Source organism: Numenius arquata, chromosome 5, assembly GCF_964106895.1.
Source record: "Numenius arquata chromosome 5, bNumArq3.hap1.1, whole genome shotgun sequence".
In the NCBI taxonomy this organism is placed as follows: domain Eukaryota; kingdom Metazoa; phylum Chordata; class Aves; order Charadriiformes; family Scolopacidae; genus Numenius; species Numenius arquata.
Window position 1 is genome coordinate 54,942,408 of NC_133580.1, and position 20,690 is coordinate 54,963,097.

General features: G+C 38.6%; 1 protein-coding gene across 1 annotated transcript in view; it reads left to right on the plus strand.

The window, feature by feature from the left end:
* The window catches only part of FAM193A (family with sequence similarity 193 member A), a 52,610-nt gene extending 42,560 nt beyond the window's left edge, over positions 1–10,050 (plus strand). The window contains exons 18-21 of the mRNA XM_074148313.1: positions 218–448; positions 2,277–3,120; positions 6,176–6,257; positions 9,174–10,050. Coding sequence (XP_074004414.1) covers positions 218–448; positions 2,277–3,120; positions 6,176–6,257; positions 9,174–9,267 — 1,251 coding nt within the window. The 3' untranslated portion in view covers positions 9,268–10,050. The remainder of the gene's footprint in view (positions 1–217; positions 449–2,276; positions 3,121–6,175; positions 6,258–9,173) is intronic.
* Positions 10,051–20,690: the final 10,640 nt, after the last annotated feature.

Here is a 20,690-nt window from a genome sequence, read left to right on the forward strand (position 1 = left end):
ACTCTGCTGGAGGTCTGCTGGCACGCTTCAGTGCAGGGTAATCAAGCCTTCACACTTACAGCCCAGAGGCCCATGTCACACAAACTCTGAAAAAGACTTCATAGAAAATGGAAACAGCAGCAAATGTCTGCTCCTTTCAAAATTTCAAAATCTAAAAAATGTTAGGTCAGTGACATACTTAGATTTAGTCACTAAATTTTTGTCTCATGTTCTTCAGCCTCCAGCTGCACCAACCAGTAGAAATTATGCAGAGATGCGAGAAAAGCTTCGTTTACGTCTAACAAAAAGGAAAGAGGAACAGCCGAAGAAACCAGATCAGATTTCTGAAAGGGAAAGTGTTGTTGACCACCGAAAGGTGGAAGACTTGCTACAATTTATAAACAGCTCTGAAACCAAACCAGTAAGCAGTTCTCGGGCAGCCAAGCGAGCCAGACATAAGCAAAGAAAGGTAAGACATAAAAGTATGTTTATCCTAGACCTCATGGTTTTTAATCTGTGCACTCTCTAAGTATACCACTCTATGCTGACTTCATAAGAACGGTGTAATTGTTTTCTGTGTAGTTTGTGGTGCACTGCCCGTTTGTATGTACACAGCTAGCTTACCTGATCTGATGCTGCCTGAGGAGTTGTATAGTAGACTGGGAAGATTTCTCACAGTGTCATTGCCCTGTGTTTTCTTGCAAGTCAGCTTTATATTGGATTTCCCACACTTTAGAAAGCTACTTCTGAGTGTCAGAAATGTTAAGAATTTGACTGTTTTGTAGAATTGACATTAAAAAATGGGGAAAGTTAGTAACCTAGTGTTTCTTTGTTGGGATAACGGTTACAACAAATTAACTCTGTAGGAAGCCAGGAAACAAAGTCAGTGCTTTTATGAGAGTGCAAAAGTCAAGATTTCATATTTTCAGAATGCTTGCCCTGGGCACCTTGCCGTCCTCATTGGAAGAGGTTAAGAGCTGTGCCACATGATGTCACAAAGGGCTGTCCCAAGCCAGAGCGCAGTGGCAAGCTGCAGAGAGGGGTCAAGGAAGAAAAAATTACAAGTTTCTTTCACATGGAAATTGGCAAAAACATTTCTAAAAAAGGTTTTAGAGTGTAACAGTAACACTCTAAGTGTGACAGTGACATTTTTTGAAAACAGTATTTGCTGTGTTAATAGAGGAAATATATTTATTCTTATTAAGTTGAACAAACAGGAAATTGGCTTTTCTTACTACAATTCAACTATCAGCCTTAGGTATAATGTTCAGGGTGCGAGGAGATTGCTGAATGTTTTTGGATTCTGAGTATGTTGTGTGACTATGTTGTAAATATTTCTTGTTTGTGGATTTGCTTGGTGGTGCTAATTCTGCATTCTTTAAATGTTTCCATGCACTTGGAAGACCTGATGTTCACAAGTTATATTCTTTATGTTCATGTTGTAGCACTATTCAGCAACTTGAGGGCTTAGTGAGTTATTGATAAATAAAATTCACTTTGTTCTTGCAATGCAGTTTGAGCATAAGAAGCGGAAGATTTTCATAGGGTTTTTTTCATGACTTGATAACTGTAAAAAAGTAATCCCATACAGGCACTTCTAAATGTGCAAGAAAATGAATGGACATGATTGTTCTGAGTCTGACTTCCATTTTGCTAACGATGCAAGATCAATGCTGCCCAGCAAAGTTTCAGGCGTTTGCAGTAGTGGCTGGGAAAAGTCCCTTGTGTCTTAGTTTCACGTTGTTAATGAACTTATGGCTGACAACAGAAAACTTTACCATGCTTATTATTTTTGACAACTTTCAATGTAGCTTTAATGTGCTTAGTGTTTTGCTGTAAAATGTTTTTAATGATTGCTTTTCCTAATGTTTGTGAACACTGAAACAGAGCAGCTCTGCTAGCACAGCAAGAGAACGGGTAAATGATGCAACATGATGCAAACCTGAGTTACCTTAGTAATACTGGCAGTTGTTGAGAATGATGCTGAATGTTTTGTTTTCAGTAGTTTTTTGTGGTTGTAGAAACTTTGATCTGGAGTTAGGCTTAGCAGGAGCAAATAATAACAGTCAAATACATTACAGAAAACTAGAAAATAGAAGTGTTGAAGGGATTTTAACATGCTTTAAAGGGCAGCTTTTGTATAACTATGTATTTGCTTGATGTGCAGGTTTCTGGATTAAGTATATTCATATGTTAATATCCTAAGATTTATAATGTTCATAGATAAGTAATAATCCCTAAAATTTTTTATTTCCAAACTGTTTGTCAATTTCAATAAATTTGTTGTTATTCTGCAGCTTGAAGAAAAAGCTCGACTTGAAGCAGAAGCCAGGGAGAGGGAGCATCACCAGTTGCTTGAAGAACAGCGGCGGCGAGAGGAAGAAGAAGAAGAGAGGCTGAAACAAGAATTGCAACGGCTTCAAGAACTTCAGCAGTTGCGGGCTGTAAAGAAAAAGAAGAAAGAACGAACAAGTAAAGACTGTCAGAAGGTGGACATGCTTACTCGAAACTGCCAGGCAGTGAAGGAGTCTGTCCCAAATGCACCCGAAGACATTCAGAATGGTACACTTGAGCAATCAGAAAAGATAGAAACCTCCTCTGGTTCGCTGTCGAGACACGTGAATCATACAGAACAGAGGCCGGTTTCGGAGACAGGCTGTGAACTATCCAATCCTGTAAACACTAGAGACTCAAAGCTGCTTTATCAGAAGGAGGGGAGTGTAAAGCAGCATGAGCCCCTCTCTTTTCTGCTTGATATTATGCATCAACATAAAGAAGGAAACAGCAAACAGAAACTAAAGCAGATAAACAAACCGTGTGCAGAACAAGTGAAAAAGCCTGTTGAATCCCCCAAAGCAGCTGAGATTCAGAATAAAACCAGAAACCAAATAGAATCCAAAGCAAAAGCAGCAGAGCTCCCAACGCTTGCAGAACCTAAAAAAGAGGAGAAGAAACTAAACAATAACAACAAAAAACAGTTGAACCATGTAAAGGAAGAGAAAGCACCCGTGACAAGTGAATCCCCTTCACCAAGTGAACAGCAACAAAATAATAAGCTAATACTTGCGGATTCTCCTCAACCAAAAGGCAAGAACAAGAAAAACAAGAAGAAAAAAGGGGACAAGGTCAACAATTCTATTGGTAAGTGTATAAAAGTTGAAGAACTTGTGTTGTTTTTTATTGTTACCATTTAAGTCCAGAAGTTGAAATCTTTATCTTCAGTTATTTCTGCCAACGTGAATTAGAGAAACAGGAAAACTGGTGTCAGGAAAACTCAAGTTGTTGTAGTTATAACAAGTTATAACAATTAAGAGATGCATGTAGTTTTAGTAAAGAGGTGTAGGATACTTTAAAGAATTAATCAACTGGCATATGCTGCTAGTTTGTATGGGAGTTTTGTCAGTTATGAAAGCCAGTCTCTTCTGTAAAGCCTATCTTGCTTAAATATTTAAAATAATTCAATAGTATGATGAAATCCACTGTGAACTTCTTTAAAAGCAAGGTTGTTTCTCATATGGCATTAAGAGTATAGTTTAAAGTTGGTCTTGCTCTTTCAGCAATGAAAATAAGGTGTTTCTGCAGCCAAAGAATGATCATTCATGCATAAATATGCATTTTCTTAGTGGAAATAATTCTTTTTTTGTATTAATTAAATTAACAGGTAAATACAAAACCTAATTTACTATTTCTAATTTGCCAGAGTGAAAACTTACAGTGGGATGTTAATTAGTTGATAATACTGACTATTAGTTTGTGCTAGTAAACAGATTTTTTTTTTTATTTATCTGATAGAAATAATAAAACCATAGAAGATTGAGTTGACTCAAACAAGTTGCACTTGCATAATTTTCTTCCCAATGTATTTTTTGTTTTCCTGAAAATGACTAACAGATACTACCAGAGCTGAGAAGTACGTGCAGTGCTTGCTGGTTGCCTTTGTCAGCACACTAAACTTACTGTTGTTCTTGGGCACCAGTTTACTCCTGCACATGCTTGGTCCTGCTGGGACTGCCTGTGGGAATGGTGGTTTTGTGGTAGGGACATCTGTCCACTCAGAGCACCCATTTATTCCAGTGGGATCACCTAGTAGTTCAGTGGTAACGGTGCATAAATTAAACATCCCTTCACCAGAATGGCTTAATATTGCAGTTCTCGCTGCTGTTCTGTCTGGTAAGCACATCAAGATACAAGACCTTCATCTTTGGCAGTCTCTGCCAGTGTTTCAGAATACTTACGTTTATTAAGCGTTGTTACAAAAATGTAAACCAAATTCCAGGTTGGTGCAAGTGCTAAGTTTAGAGCCCAACCTTTTTTTTTTTTTTTTTGGTGTGGTTTCATGGTTGGGTTGAGGTGGCCCGTCAGTCTGTCTTTTTAACTCTTGTTAAGTTCAATGTTTCCATTCAATTTAACATTCCATTTAAATCAAGCAGCGATACAGCACTGAACTCTTTTCTCTCATACCTTAGTTCTTGTGCATACTGTGTTGTGGTGGGTTTGGGTTTTGTTCTTTTTTGTTTGTTTCGTTGGTTTTGAGTTTACCAAGAAGAATGTACTCCTGTCATTGGAGTAAGGCAAAACCCTAGAATTGGGAGCAGAAAGCGAAGGCTGGAGATATTTAAAGGAGAAGCTATTGAGGGGGGTGGTCGTGGAGGGTGTTTACTGTAGGAGAATTTAGGTAGTTTCCTACAACTTTTCCTCCTTCCTGCCCCTCACTTACCATTGTTTTCTGCTGCTTAAATCAAGTGTAGTTACAATTTCTGAAAAATAATTTTTAAATGTGAAAAAATACTGGGACATGTTTCTGAATTTGTAGAGAGATAATTGTGCTGCTCTGAAGAGTCAGAACTGGATTGTCGCTTTGAGTAGTTCTGACTTTAGAACTACAAGAAAGATACTGTAATATGCAATTTTTCATTTAGCTATAGTTTCTTTAAGACATAGGGTTGCTGTGCCGAACTAGCAAAGGCACAAAGAAAAGAACTAAGACAAAAAATTCCAACTAGGGTAATTGAAAGAACATGAAAAGAGAGTGACGAAGTCAGGTTTTTTTTTTAACTCAGTTGTAAAATGAGGTCTTACGGCAGTTAAAATTATTGCTTTGGGTGTGATCTCTGTCTCTTAAAGAAATTTATTCTGGCAAGATATTTTAACTCCTTGTTGTGAAGAGGCTGAAGAAAACTTAGAGGTATAGGAAAGCCCTGCATTTATAGGGTTTTCTGGTTCTTCAGAAGTAAGCTGCCTGGCAAAGATGTGCAACTTCTGAACTACCAGGAATGCCTTTTAGAAGAGAGTTGTTTGTTCTTGTAATCTCAGGGATTCTAAGGAGTCCTGATGTGTACTGGGTGTTCTCACTTAGTTTCTTTATCTCATCCTTTTTGGAACAGTTTCTGAAGCTGCTTCAGAAATTAGATTTGAGTATATAGGTAGTAAGAAAAGAGACTTTAGGAGGAAAACGCTCAAATTGATTTCTAGGAAAATTTATACTTTCTGAAGCTTTTTAAAAAAAAAAAAAAAATACAAAAAAGAGCCATACACTGAGGCAGTATGATATATCAACAAACTTTTAAGAGACTTTGTTGCTATAGTTGAGGCCTAAATTCAGGCCATATTAAAATATTTTTTAAATGTTTTTTTAAAAAAATTCCAAATTGTAGGTAGCGTGACTTAGACTCTTGTAGACACAGTCTGATGATCGTGCCCCAGATGGAGTACAGCAGCTCTACAAACTCAGAATTCTTGAAATATTTTTCTTTATTAATGCCATTTTTAAAATGTTTTTAAAGCTGCCTTTTTAGTGGTAAGGCCAACAAATTTCAGGCAGTCAAATGCTATTAATTAGCTATCTGATTCATTGTGCTCTTTGTATAATTTGACTGTTCTTGTGTATTCCAGGTTTACGGCATCTTTTGCAACCAGTAAATTTAATCATGCAATCAGTAAATTTATTGTTGATTCATCTCTTTCTTGTTCCCAGTGTAACTCCTTAAAGGCTGAGCAGAAGAACTAGTACAGGGTTTTTGAGAAGTGTCTTTCTAATTATGTTTGTATTAATTCAGCCTAAAAAAGAATAGTAAGTAGTCTACCAAATTCAGGCAGTTCTCTAGAAACATCTTTAATGCAGCCTCTTCAAGCGTCTTCATCTCTCCTTCTCCCCTCCCCATGGAATCTAATGTAGTATCACCCTTTTCCTTTGTAGATGATGTGTTTCTACCCAAAGACATTGATCTAGACAGTGTGGAAATGGATGAAACGGAGCGAGAAGTGGAGTATTTTAAAAGGTAAATTGCTCTAATAAGGCTGTCATGCTTCCTCCCATCTGCCATGGTTTAAAAAAAAAAAAAAAAAAACTCCAGCCCCCCCCTACAACTTTGTAACTAACTCCTAGCAGAAAAGCCTGTGTTGTACTGTGTTGTAACACAGCAAATCTTGTTACAGCTGATATTGTGAATACTCTAATAATTACCAAAGCTTTAGATTTTTGGGCACAGATCATAGCTAAGTAGCACGAATACAGAAATGAGAACCAGAATCATTTGTGTCCCCCAGGTTCTCATCGAGGCTTTCAGGATATCCTCGGTTACCATTTTTTTTCTCTAAGCAGAGTTTGCATGAATAATTCCTTTATTATCTACCCAGACTAAATACCAATTACTGTTTAAAAAAAAATAAGAAAAACGCTATGTTAGGTGTTAACTGTTGAACAAATAAAACTTTACATTTTAAGTTTCAGAACAGATGCTTCAAAAAGGTTAGTTCGTGTTTTATTCTTTGTTTATAGAAGCCATTAGTTTGCAATTTTATACTGTAGTATGAAGTAGAGATGGTACAACTGTGGGGTCACAGTCTGATGATCAATGGTTTTAAAGTGGAAGAGGGGAGATTTAGATTAGATATTAGGAGGAAATTCTTTACTGTAAGGGTAGTGAAGCACTGGAACAGGTTGCCTAGGGAAGTTGTGGATGCCCCATCCCTGGAAGTGTTCAAGGCCAGGCTGGATGGGGCTTCAAGCAACCTGCTCTACTGGAGGTGTCCCTGCCCATGGCAGGGGGGTTGGAACTTGATGATCTTTAAAGTCCCTTCCAATTCTAACCATTCTATGATATTAGCTTATGCCAATCATAAAGAGGGGATGCTTATGCTACAGCAGTGACAGTAAAATAATAATATGAACCTGTGCTTGTGAAACTTCTTTCCTGTGTGCATTTTTGTTGCTTTTGGGATTTACACATCACGCTAATTACCTTTAAATTCCTCAAATATGACCAGACAACTCATGGTTAAATAATGTAGCATGTGTTCTTCCAAAATACTGAGATCTACTCAAATTTGTGTTCCTTAGTGGTGGCTGGATGTGTTAGTTTCCCATGAATTAATCTAGTAAGCCTGTCATCATGATAGCCAAATCTGAAATGTTGCAAATAAATTTGTTTCCTGCAGTTGAATAATTTAGGAATCAACAATAGTATTTCACAAAACAACTAAAATAATTTGTTTAAAGGGTGGGGGTTTTTAAGAAAGGGCTTTCAGTATGAATTTCAAGTTCTTTTCTAAATTTATATAGTTTTGACAGTTTATGTGCCTGGGATGTAATATACGCCTGGCTCTTGCAAGGGATAGAGTACAACTGCTTCTCTGTGCTACTTATTATTACTATACAAAATGCATATGTCTGTGATTTGTTTATGGAGTTACAATGTACTAGAAGATGAATCCCTATTCTGAAAAATTACTTTTCTGAGTGGTGCCAATTAAATGATTTTTTTAAAATCAAAATGTAGGTTTTATAGGTGAAATGTGGCATATATTAGATAGTCCTAGTGTTGGTATAGCATAGGCCTGCGTTATGGATTTCATGGACTATTCTTAGCTTCATTGAACTTTGCAATATCTGTAATAGAAAATAGGTAAGTTATTTTCACCAATTCTCTTTTTTCAATAGGACAAATGAATCAGTGTCTTGTGTTTGTGGAAGTGGAGCTGAAGTTTGGGGATAAACTTGTCAAACGTGATTCCAAATGAAGAGTTAAAACTTCTAACTGCACTGTTCTATAATCAATTCAGTAATTGGTGTAATCTACTCATTTACTGTTATCTGTTAGGAAGTGCGTGTAACAGTCCCATTTTTTTGGTGCATACCTGTTTAGAAAATGTGTCTGAAATGCCCTGATGGGAGAAACAGCGACTTAATGCTGTGAAGACACCTTTAATGCATATGTTATCTATAACTTGATAATTTCCAAAATAATACTTAGAATTATGTTGGAAATTTTACTCTCCGTGGCAATGAGCTGCACAGGGCTACTGAATTCATACCTTTTACTGATAGTTTGTTAATTCATCATCTTTCCTTCTTTGTAGTGGCATAATATAAATGGATTCATTAATTATACCCTGACTTCAGAATTCATTTTCAAAGCTACTTCTAACTTTAGCATAGAAATAATAAAATAAGTTTAGTTCTTCTGCCCTTCCACTGTAGCTTTCTATTTTGCTCGGTTTGTCTGCTCTTCTTTTTTGGCTTTCAGTTGTCAGAGAAGCTGTGTAGCCTTCCAGAGAGGGGTATGTGCTGCCTTGATGCTGCCATGCAGCCTTTAGCCTCAACAAACTACACCTCGCCTCAGTAAAGAACTGTCACTGAAATACCTGCATCTGCCAACCCTTTTCAACAGTTATGCCATAAATTGTCTTCAGTGAAAGCGAATAAGTGGATTTTTGTTCTAAAAGCGTTTTTTCCAGGCATGTGGGCTACTTACCTGCTGTGTTGTAAACAAACCTCCTTTCCTAGATCTTTGGCTCAAGCATAACTTTGCTGTATTGAGAAGAGAAGCAGCAGTGTCCCATGCCATTGGTGCTTCTGCTTTATGCATTACCTAACGCTCCTTCATACTGTTACAAAGTTTTGAGTAAATACAGCAATGTCAGCTCTATTTCTAGTTAACATTCAGTTAGCTTCTGTCTGCTAAATATGCAGTGTTCGTTGCTACTTCATTCACTTACTCTTGATGATGCAGTGTTATTTAGACTGATTTATGATGTATTTCAGTGATGAACAAGTGATTTATTTGGTTTTTAGGTGTGATTTTTTTTTAAGATGTTTTGTCTTTCTGAATGAGAGCTGCTTTTCAAAAGAGGGTAACACCTGTGGTTTGATTTTAAATATATTGGTTTCACTTTATCATTTTTTTTCTTTTCAGATTCTGCTTGGATTCTGCCAGACAGACAAGGCAGAGACTTTCCATCAACTGGTCCAATTTTAGCTTGAAAAAAACCACCTTTGCTGCACATTGAAATGACATAATATGGGGAGGGAACCCTGCAGGAATCAATGAACGACAACTCCACTTATCTGTCCTGCTGTGCTGAGAGCTTATCTGGTCTTGAGCCAGTGCTGCCTTGCCTTGTCCCCAGTGCTGTGTGGATCTGCACTGAACCCTTTGGCCTGATAATTCTTGCGGACTGAAAAATTGCCACTTTCTACCTGAATTTGTTAGCTTGTGTGCTTGTAGTCTGTGAGTGAGACTTACTTGATTGTAGCTGTATGCCGTTGGAGTTGGAACAATAGCTCTTTTCCATCTCCTTCTGAATGCCTTGGCCTCAAAGACTTTAAATTGCTTAGGCTTGGGTGGAGGCCAAAATACTAGTTTGTATCATCTGCAGTGGCTCCTGTCACTTCTGCATCTAGCTATGTTTTGTCATTCTGACTCCTGACAAAGGAATGGACCTAGTCAGTTGTGCTTTCATCCGCTCCAGAATTCTTCTGACATGACTTCATGAAAAAGAGGCTCTTATGGGACAAGCATTTCCTCAGTTCTTTCACAATCTACTGTTTAAGAGTGTACAAGTTACGCTATTTGTGTTTTGATTTTTTTTTTCCTGACTTGTAGCCAGCTTGTGTAAGAATACTTGCAGAATGAGAAAATTTAAAAAAGAACAGTACTCACACTATCAAATCTGTTATAGAGTGTATAATTGTATTAACACTGAAGCCTAACTGGCTACTTTTTTAACATATTGTTAAGTAATATTAAAATCATGTCTTTCTTTTTGAAAGATGGAATACATTAGTATGGCAGAAGACTTGTGTCTTGCTTTTTTCTACTTGGCTGGGGGAAGGGAAGAAAGAAACATACCTGAAAATAATGGTCTTCTAAACTAAATTTCATTTTGAGTCAGAATTGGTTGGTGAATGCTACTTAACTTAAGCATATTCCTCTATGAACACTTGTTTGCCGGCTCACCTGATGGGAAAAACTGTTATCTGCTAGAGCAAGAAAGGCTCCTGTTGAATGCTAGAATTAAGTTCATGAATTCTGTGAATTACTGTAATGCTTCTATTTCAATAGAAACAAGGTAATACAAAAATTTTCAATTTAACATCAGCGCAGAAATTAAGTAGGTAGGCTCAATGGTACTGTCACGTAAATAGTATGGTAATGTTTTACAGGTTGCATAGTATTGCCCAGTGTGGAACAAAACTTTTAATTTAGGATTTTTGTCTGTGTAAAGATATTGTACTTGTAGAAGTTTTTCTGACACTGTGCTATTTATTCAGAATAGAGACAGTAGAAGCTTTCTTTTTACCTCTAGATGACTATACTTACCCAAATTATAAGGCAGTCTTCCATTATTTTGCTCTTTTTAAGAAAATAGGACTTCCACTCGGCATGTATTTGAAAGGACAATACAGCTTCAAAGCCCACTAATGTCCTTTTCCAGAACCATCCCACGCTTTTCTTTCTTCTACTTGTTAACACGTGTTTTTCTGTGATACACCCACTGGGCTTGTGACTGCTTTGCAAGGCACAGTGTAAGTACACTTCGCTTTGGCCTTGAGAAGGTTTAATGGATGATTAATAGCCTCCCCTGTGAGGCCCAAGTGTAGCAGGAGGATTCGGTTGGCTACAGACCACCGAGGTATCTACAGCTTCACATCCCTCTTGTTGGTCCTGGAGCTCCTGTCCCAGTGTGTGCTCCTGGTACAGAATATAGTTGCTTAGCTTGTACCCAGCCATTGTAGGTAAATGAGCCCTCTGTCTCTTCTTCTAGAGGAGGGAATGACACAGTACCTGTTCTCAAAATGTAGTCCAGGGATGGAAAAAGGAAAACTTCTATTATTCTTCTTAAGATTCAGATTGAGGAAGGGATTAATACCTTAGCCTCCCTTTTTTGTCCATACGATCTGGTAACACATATTTACTTGCTTGTGCTGGAGGAATAGCATCTCAAACCTAAAAGGTAATGTCTGTGCTACTTAGCACCAACTGTCTCTGCGTAACTATTTGTACTGTTGAAAGTACCCACGTCACTCAGTGGAGAAGAATGAACTTTGTTTCTTGAGATCATGGAGGCTCACATCTGTTGCAGCCTGAGTTAGATCTTAGTTATGTAAAAGTGGAGAGGCTGCTCGTGTGGGACAGTGGCTGTGGAAAAACAAACCAACCTGTTAAAACAGCTGAAGCTGAATGTGTGAAATCCAGCTTTTCAGGCTTTTTCAGTTCTAAACCGTAACACAAGGTGGCAGTGTGTGTCATCACTACTAACTTCTACATCAGTCATTTCAACAAATTGAGGTATGGAATGGAAAAACTAGTTGATGTTACACTGGCAAATATTGGTGCAGATCCCAGTTTCTCTAGAGTAGGAACACTTTGAAAGTACTGAGATTTCTAATGGTGCTAGAAAACTCACAGAATCAGAATCCCAGAATCACATGGGGTTGGAAGGGACCTCTGGAGATCATCTAGTCCAAATTCTCATTTCATAGCATTTGTTTTCACTAGTAAATGGGGAAGAAAGTCAGCTTTATTTTCTACTAACACCTGTTCAAAGAGTGATATGCGAGTATGACATGCTTCTCTATTTTGAAATCCTGGGTTAAGACAACAGAAGAAGTCCTTTTGCATTTGAGGACTATATGTATGTATTTGTAATATCTTTCAAAGATATTTCCCTTTTGCTCCGTCGTCGTATGTCGATACAACTGACACGATTCCACACGCTACACAGAAAGCATGAAGAATGGGTATCCGTGGATCTGCTGTTGTTGTACCTTGATGAGAACTCAAAGGCAAGTTGTATTTTTCTAAATTCGTAATTAAGTCAAGATAAGAGGACAAGAGGTAATGGGCACAAATTTGAACACAGGAAGTTCCATCTAAACATGAGGAGAAACTTCTTTACTTTGAGGGTGACAGAGCACTGGAACAGGCTGCCCAGAGAGGTGGTGGAATCTCTGTCTCTGGAGACATTCAAAACCTGCCTGGACACCATTCTGTGCAACCTGCTCTAGGTGAACCTGCTCTGGCAGGGGGGTTGGACTGGATGATCTCCAAAGGTCCCTTCCAACTCCTGCTATTCTGTGACAAGCATGGACCAGTCTGGGAGCCAGGAGATTTGAAAGTACTGACTTCAATTCTACAACTCTTGTGACCTTGGGCAAATGAGTTAGTTACTGTTACTCCATTCATTAAATGGCTTTATTAAGGCTTTGATCAATTATGTGCATGTTTCTTAATGCCTAAGCAAGTAGCGATGTGAAGTCTGTTTCGGTGCAACAGTATAACCTCCTATGGGAAGCACAGATGTTCTGCACAGGTATTTGTGTAATTCAGATGCATTCAATCCAGATAAAATTCGTTCAAAGGTAACTTCAAGTAGAGGAGACCTCCATCATGACTGAGTAAATCTAAGTTCTTCATGAGAGTTGGAAGGGGGAAAAATTCCACCTTTGAGAAGTGGCTGCTTTGAGAACTGTAGTGTAACTTGTGCACCTATTCCCTACTCATCTTAACCTGTATGAAGGATAAATACCTAACTTCTGGAGGTGACTGGTGACATAGCTATTTCAGGCCTGTCTGCTGGTACCAGTGCTGCTGAACCTGAGGCTGTGGTACTTTTCAGGCATATCCTTAATGGAAGAGGGCATAATTGCACAGAATGTTTGTATCTTGAACAATTTTGATGTAGGATGCTTTAAGAGAGCTCTTATACAGGGATGTCTCATCTCTGCTTGGCATTCACTATTGGGGCTTTCTGAGGGAATATAACTGAGAGTTCAAAAGTCTTCAGCATGCTTTTCCAGTGTGGCATCATTGGTACTTAAAACCATGTAGCTGAGGCTCAGCGTGCTGGCAACACGAGTCTCGCCGTAGCCTGAGATGATGATTGATGTGTTAAAAATTAATTCACATAGTGACTGCTGGGTGCGTAGGCGTTTGGTGTGCCCACTGCTGCTCAGAAAGGCTCTGCAAGTTGTTTTCTGTTTCAGTAAAAGTTTAGCTCACCTTTACTTCATTGTGGATCCTTTTGTATCATGATGGAGAAATTAGTGTTTAATGTTTATTGGAGTAAACATTTACACTAATATTCAAAATTTCAAACATCTCTCAGTACAAAGGTGTGCAACTTGTAATTGAAGAAGCTATCCTTAAAAAAAGCTAGCGCTTGCTGTGTTGTAACATACATCTGAGCAAGATTAGGTGTGTAGTCTCTTTGTTGTCTTTGGCTCTTTCTCTGCATTTAAACCTCCAGGAAATGTGAAGACTGAAACTTTTGGTAGGGGAATTCTCTGAAGTCAAGTGACTTAAGTGTTGATTTGGGATGTCTCCCTTCCTCTTCCTGTCCATCAGAAAGAACTTTTCAAAAAAAATTCCAGTTTTCCAAATTTTAAGTGCCTTCCTAATTGCCAGCAACTTGTGTGCCCTCTGTTACTCCATTCGTCATTTACTGGAAATGTTAAATAATCATGAAAATGTTGTATCTTGTATTGCTGCTACAGGCAGCTGATGTAAGTGAACTGTCATTGAAAGGAGGATGTTTTTCTTTTCTCTTCTGTTTTCTCCACTGAACAAATAAGTAACAATACCTAATCTTTGGGCCTCGTTTCTTTGGGCCTTCTTTCTTAGTTTCAGCTTTGCTGCTGCTTTCAGCTGTACAGTTGGGCCTCTCCCAGCTCAGTACGTAGAGATGTGACAGAAACTACCTATTGATGCACTCTGGATTTACATCAACTGTTGAAAAACATGCCAGGTAAACCTGTGTTTTCCTGTAACTGTACTCTTGGGTTTTTACTGGTTTGCTTAAAAAGTGACGGGTACAAATGGGATTTTGAAGAGGATGGTGTCCAATTTCTATCATAAAACAAAAGGGGAGAAGGTATATATTGATTGTGTCTTCTCTGATACGGTTTTCAGTGATGATTTTTTTTTTTTTTAACCTCTAGTAGCTTGAATGTCTTGTTTTATGAGGGCTTGAAGCATGTTTTCACACTTCAGTCACAGGTCCGTAGCCTTTAACATGGCTGTTTCACCAGGTATTATTTAATCACAAATACGTAGTTTTATTGTGGTGTTAGGATCTCTTTAGGCAGAGTTGTGAGGAGAGGGGACTGTGTGTAGTCTTGATGTTTGTTTAACCTAAATTTTCCTGCCAGTATGTCTGTGTTGCAGAAATACAGCAATCCACAGATCTGCATAGACGCAATGTGTCAAGAGGGATCTACTGGACAGTTCTATAAATCGTGTTCCCATTCTGGTTACCTTTAAACAGGCTGTTGACTCAAATCAAGTTAGTACAGTGTTTTGTACTGGATTTGGGTGGGTTTTTTTGCATGCAAGCACCCTGATGTTGTTTAAGGTTGTTTTGCTTGTGACTGAAATACAAGATATGAATCCAGGACCTGGAGTGGAAAAGCTGGAATGTCAAACTCATCAGACCAGATGAGTGTGTTGCTGCCTGCTGTTACTTCAACAGACTTTATGCTGCAAACCACTCATCTGTATTGGGTCTTGGGAGAGTGGTTCCATATTAACTGGAAATGCATAATCAGCAAAGCCCCTTTCTTCCAAAAGGGACAAAAGTGGGAATCAAGTCACTTGAAGTCAGTATTTGAACCTTGTTTCACAACGTCTGTCTTCAAGACGTTGTACAAGTTTTTGTCCATCTGTTGTTTGGCCACTAAATGGTTTCTACAGTGTTGTTAAGGGCAGTTAAGGTTTTCAGTATTTTTATGTTGGTTTGTTTTCTCTTAAGTTGAGGGGCAAATTACAAGTAGCCGTGCCAGTTTGTTAGAGAGGTCCTCTTGGTGGACAATCTTAACAGAGTAACAGGGAAAGACAAGTTTTAAGTAACATGACATCAGCCTCTTCACTTATATATGTTGATTATATCAGGGTATGAACTCTTGCTCTAGTGGGTGAATTCTTGAGGCTGGAAGCAGGACTGTGGTTATGTAGTCTTGCTGACTGTGAAAGATGTTTTTGCTAAAACTGTTTCTTGAAAGTGGGAGGGAAAAGAGAGTAGTATCTAACAGCGACAATACTGTTGCTCTTATCCTTTCATGCGAAGTCACCTCTTAGATTTCTTAATTGGGTATACTCTTACTTTCTGTAACAGTCTGCAGATAAAGTCTTTGTCTTTTAGTTAACAAGTAAACAAACTTTGAAAAGAGTAATGAAAATACAGTTTGCTACCATTTATCTTATGTGGGGCTTCTACTTAATTCCTTTCTGTGCCATCAATCTATCTTATAAGCTTTAAAAGGTAGTGTCTCTCTCCTTCCTAGACTGAGTGCATATTTGATAAGTCCATTTAAAGAATTAACGAACCTTTTCAGTAATGTAACTGTGGTACATGTCGCTTGCCCAAGCCATTTTGTGGTCTATAGTGAAATTATTTCAGTCACTCATTCTCCCCGGCTGCCTCTGAGCCTTTGTGTCGTTTACATTGGTCATACTTAACATATTTCACCAGGTGGGGAAACCCTTTGAAGGCTCTCTTGCAGAAAATCCTATCCTTTCTGCACCAGGAGTTTTCCTCTTTGAGTCAAGAGGTATGAAATTGTGTATTGACTTATCTTTTTTTATTTATTAAAAATAATAATAGATTCTGGGACTGCCTGTGATCTTCAAGTGTAATTCTAGGAGGAGCTGGCCTAATGTTGGTGAAGATAAACTGACTGGGTAAGAACATAATTGTAAGGCAAAAGGCTTAAGTCTGTTATGTGATATGTTACACCTTATTCGTACAGGGATTTTGTTAAACACCTAGCAAAGCAGCCTGCCAGAGAGAATTGTAAGTACATCACTCATCTTCTCTGTACCATGTTTTGCTGCTTTGTAAAGTGGTACAAAAGCGTAATCGGTAGTTGAGCACTGGTGAAAGAGTTACCTAAATGTACATGTAAATTCATAAGAGGTTTCAGATATTTCGAAATTCTCTGCTGAGCTACAGCTGGGCATGTAATGCCAGATAGTGTGGGGGAAAAAGTTGATATGCAAGAATTAAGCAGGTCAGTGTACTGATTATGCAGTGTGAGAAATAATCATCTTGCCATATCAGAACTGTTACTCTCTTCATATTATTTCTTCATTTCAGTTCATTCAAAGATCACCAATTGTGATCATTATGGTAGCTGCTCTTCTAAAATCCATTCTTAACCTATCTTACCAATTGGGCAATCCAAACTGGACGCAGCTGAGTTACTGGAGAGAGCTGGAGTGTTCTCATGTGGTCTGAACTTTTGGTCTCTTGCTTTTGTCAGTGTTAGCCAGCATAGCCTGACTGTTTTTTCTCTTTCTTCATGCAGATGCCTTTTTTGGACACTGATCTCCACTTGTGCAATAGGAGCGTCATCTCTACATGCCTTGGAACATCTTAGATGTAGGAGTCAGGGGCTTGAATGTATTAGACATTGGCAGAGATGTAGATTTTGGCAATGCCTGAACTAGGACATGATAATCTGTGTGGTGCATGCAAGTAGACTAAACATGGAAGAGAGATTCTTAAGATGTTGAAGTCATTACCCATTCAAAGGTATGTTTGTCTTTGGGTTGGAATCCTTTAAATGATGTGGTGTAGGGACAGATAAGGTCTGGCATGACCTGCTGCCAGTTTCCTTTCCTCATACCAGCAATATGTCAGCATGACATGGTATGATGATGTGGAAGAAGCATTTATTAAAAACAGCTGGAACCCAAATACAGTTGTAGATCCCAATGGCTGGCTGATTTTGCTTATTGCCCAGTTTCTTTTTTAAAACAAAACAAAATAACACATTTTTAAACTGGGAGATTATCATCTATACTATGGATTTTACTTTGATGCCAGTTGACACTTTGTCGTGTTTAGCCGTTGGCAATTTAAGCAATCTTGGATGTTGCTGTAATACAGAATCACCCAAACAAAAGTAGCACAATGAGGAAACAGTGCAGCTGGTTGAGAAATTGTGGAAGTGATAGTGTTTTGAAATGACTGGGAGGAAAAAAAAAAAACAACATGAAACCTAATTCTTTTTGGGTATAGCCTGGAATGCTTTCTCTGTGATAAATTGCAGGAGGTAATGCAGCATAAGTATGGAAAACAAGCATGTTACTTCAGTTACATGTGTAAATATGGATGCCCTGTTTTAGTATGTAAAGGTCTGAAACGGTATCTTAAAGGTAACATTGGTTTAAACGTGTAAAGTTTAAACATTGTACAGAGATGACTTCTTAAAATTCTACTTCCTCTTCATTTTTGTTTTTGTTGTCATAACATTTTTATAAGCCTAAACGTTATAAGATGTGGGACTTCATGGCCATGCTGTGAGCTAGAGTTGTGCTCTGCACAACTTCAGTCATTGTATCTTGTATGATAACCAAAATTAGGTCGCTGTGGGTAAATAAAGAAGGGGAAAATAGCTATTTTTAAGAATTTTTTTAAGTATTTTTTTCTTCATGCTAAGATCTTTAGCCATTTCTTTTTGCTTTTTAATTTTTATTTGTGAAGCACGTAAAAGGTGATTGTTGTAAATCTTTTGTGCAAGCTTTTGTGTCCTACAACTCTTTGGAAATGTGTTACTTTGTTTTGGTAAAGGACTCTGATTTAATCTACTTAATTTCTTAAATAGCTTTTGTCTTATCCAGTATTCCTGGCTTATTGTTACCTATGCAGTTCAGTAGCTCATCCTGCACTGAGAATTGGTCTTCCCTTAGGAGGATTATTAATGAATATCTACAATGTGGTAAAGATGTCTCCGAGCTGACAATGGTGTCCCACACTGGCATACACTGGAATAGATGAGGCAGGAAAGATGTGAGGCAACTGCAACTTTCACTCCATTTTTACAGAAGAAGCATCAATGCAGAAATGAAGCAGCTTTGCCCCAGCTACAGTGCAGGTCTGAAATGGAGTTGCAAAATGAACCCAGTTATCCAGAGGCCTGAGTCTGTGTCTGAATTACAAGCCTGTCCTATGTCATGAGGATTTCTACAAGAACTATCACTGGATTAAAAAAAGGAGGAGAAGCACTGTGAAGTATTAGCCTCTTACTTCATGGTGATTTTTGCACATTTATGTTGTCTTCCTCATCTGTTTACTCACACCACCTCCCAGACCATCTCATAGGTCCTTCTTACTCCTACAGACCTTGTGGCTGAAGTTCTCTGGAAATACCTGAGGAGCGATTGGGTTGTGTAAGTGGTAACGTGCTCCTGAGGCTTTTTGACAGCTGAACTTAGGAATTAATACTATGGGTTTCATTTTGTTCAGTTGGACTGTTGTCTCATGCACGCCTGAAATGCCACCATCACACCACGGTGTTTCTTGTGTGTGGACAGCTGCGTGGCTGAAAACGGATGGAGTGCCCCGTGCTGTTGCAAGTAAGCTCAGTGGGGTCAGAAATAAAGTAAAACTTCCAGTTGTTCTCTAAACAGTTTTGGATGAGAGAAAGAGGAGGGGTCTGGTGTTTCTTTCTCAGCTCATTCATTCCTGGTGCAGTAACAGCATGTCTTGTCCTGGAGGAGGCAGGCACTGGGATGGACATGGAGCTGTGGATTTCCTGGTCTATTGTAATCTCTCTTGGTAGATTTTCATAAATCAGGAAGAATGTACACACGGCTGTGGCCAGGTTGCAATCCAGACCCTTAGTGCTCAGTGTTCTATGAGTTGGTTTCACCTCTTGCTCCTGGCTTTAGTAAAGTTGTCTTTTGTTTTACCATGTTAGGGTATCAGGTTAAATGTGGTTGCTGTTTTCCATCACATATGACCACGTTTCCCTGTGAAAATAGGAACTGTGAAGTGACCCTAAAACCAGGTATCACTTTTGTACTTCTGAAAGATGGCTTAGTCGTTATTAAATATTTCCTTTATACCCCTGAAGGGTTCTTGGACTTTAAAGCGTGGAATAGGTATATGGGGGGAATTTTCATTTAGAAAATGTTGTAGAGAAGTTTAGCAGCAACTATGAAGTGAGGTGGTGGGAACATTAAATACTAATTTATGGTGTAGGTTACATGCTGAGATCAGTATTGCATGGGCTGGCTACCTGGTGCAGTATCACCATCCTATGTATGAGGAATTGAATCAGCTGGCTTACGTGTGTAATGGTTAAGAAACTCTAAAGATACAGGACCTCATGTAGTTCAGCTATGGTATGAATGTGATCTCCAGCAGTGATTGTCTACTGTGTAGAATGGCAATGGTTTCTACCCACTAGAAATGAATTTCCAGGAAAGCATGTGACTTACTTTGTTCACCTTACTTTTGCTAGTAGAAAGAAACTGAGAGCTTTCATCAGTGGCAGCAAGTTTTGCATTGAGTGAGGATCCTTTTCTTGTAGCAGATGTACTCATTTGCATGGGAGTGAGCTAATTTCCAATGATCAGCTCAGAAGGGGTTCATCTAACTCGGCTGCTAAATCTGCCATTTCCAGCCGTGAAGTGTAGACAGTTGAAATCATCTATGCTGTGCAAACACAGGGGAGGGAGATCAGGTGCATGGGAAGAGCTTGGCCGAGTGTGTTTAAGCATGTTGGTCTGGTGGGATAGCTTTATTCCAATAGAATGAAAAGTTGCCTCTTAAAGCTTTTTATTGAGAATTCACTGTGAAATTTGACACTTTGTTTTTTTTAAAAAAAAAAGGTAGTTTACCAATGTCTTGGTCTTCAGGTGAGAAAATTATCTTCCTTTTAACCAGCAAGACAGGGTACTGGATGCTGGATTTCTTTAAGGAGTGTGTGATGCACTTAAGAGCTGCCACAATCTGTGTGGAAGATTAAAACATATTAGTTGCTGTTGGTTATTAAGGCATATTAGTTTCAGCCAAAGTGAACTTGCCAGGATTGCAAAAGCTGTAACTTTTTTAGCAGTGATGAGACCCAAAAGTTAACCTGAAAGGTTAAAGTGCCTTTTCAGGGTAATGTTCGCTTAGATGCAGCTTGGTTTGCCTTTTGTCTGTGTAACCAAGGCAGAAGCTTGGTTACATTGGAAACCTGGGTTTCAAAACATAGCAGATCTGAATTTCCCCTGTTGGAAACATAGAAATCGTGTGGATCGTATCGTTTTGGAGCATGGACGTTATGTTCCGCTTTTTCTCTAGGATGAGTTGTTGCAATACTTCTGCTCCCTTTTTATAGTGGCATTCTGCCTAGTCCCTTGTTGGAGAAGCCTCCCAGGAAAGGAAATGCTCTGGCCATAGCGAGAGTGGTGTGGCCAGTACAGAAGTTCATGTGCTTCATGGCCAAGTGAGCTTCCATTTTATGTTCACTGTCATCTTCCCCTGTTGTTTTCCATTGCCAACACTTGATGCTTTTTCATGTTTAGGGATCAGCATCAGGAATGTTTTAAATTGTATCTAAATTTTAAATAATTTCCAGTTCTTTATCCCTGTTGCCCCATGTGTAGTGTCTCAGTGGACATACTTCAAAGGACAGATGAGTTCTTTGAGCAGAACTT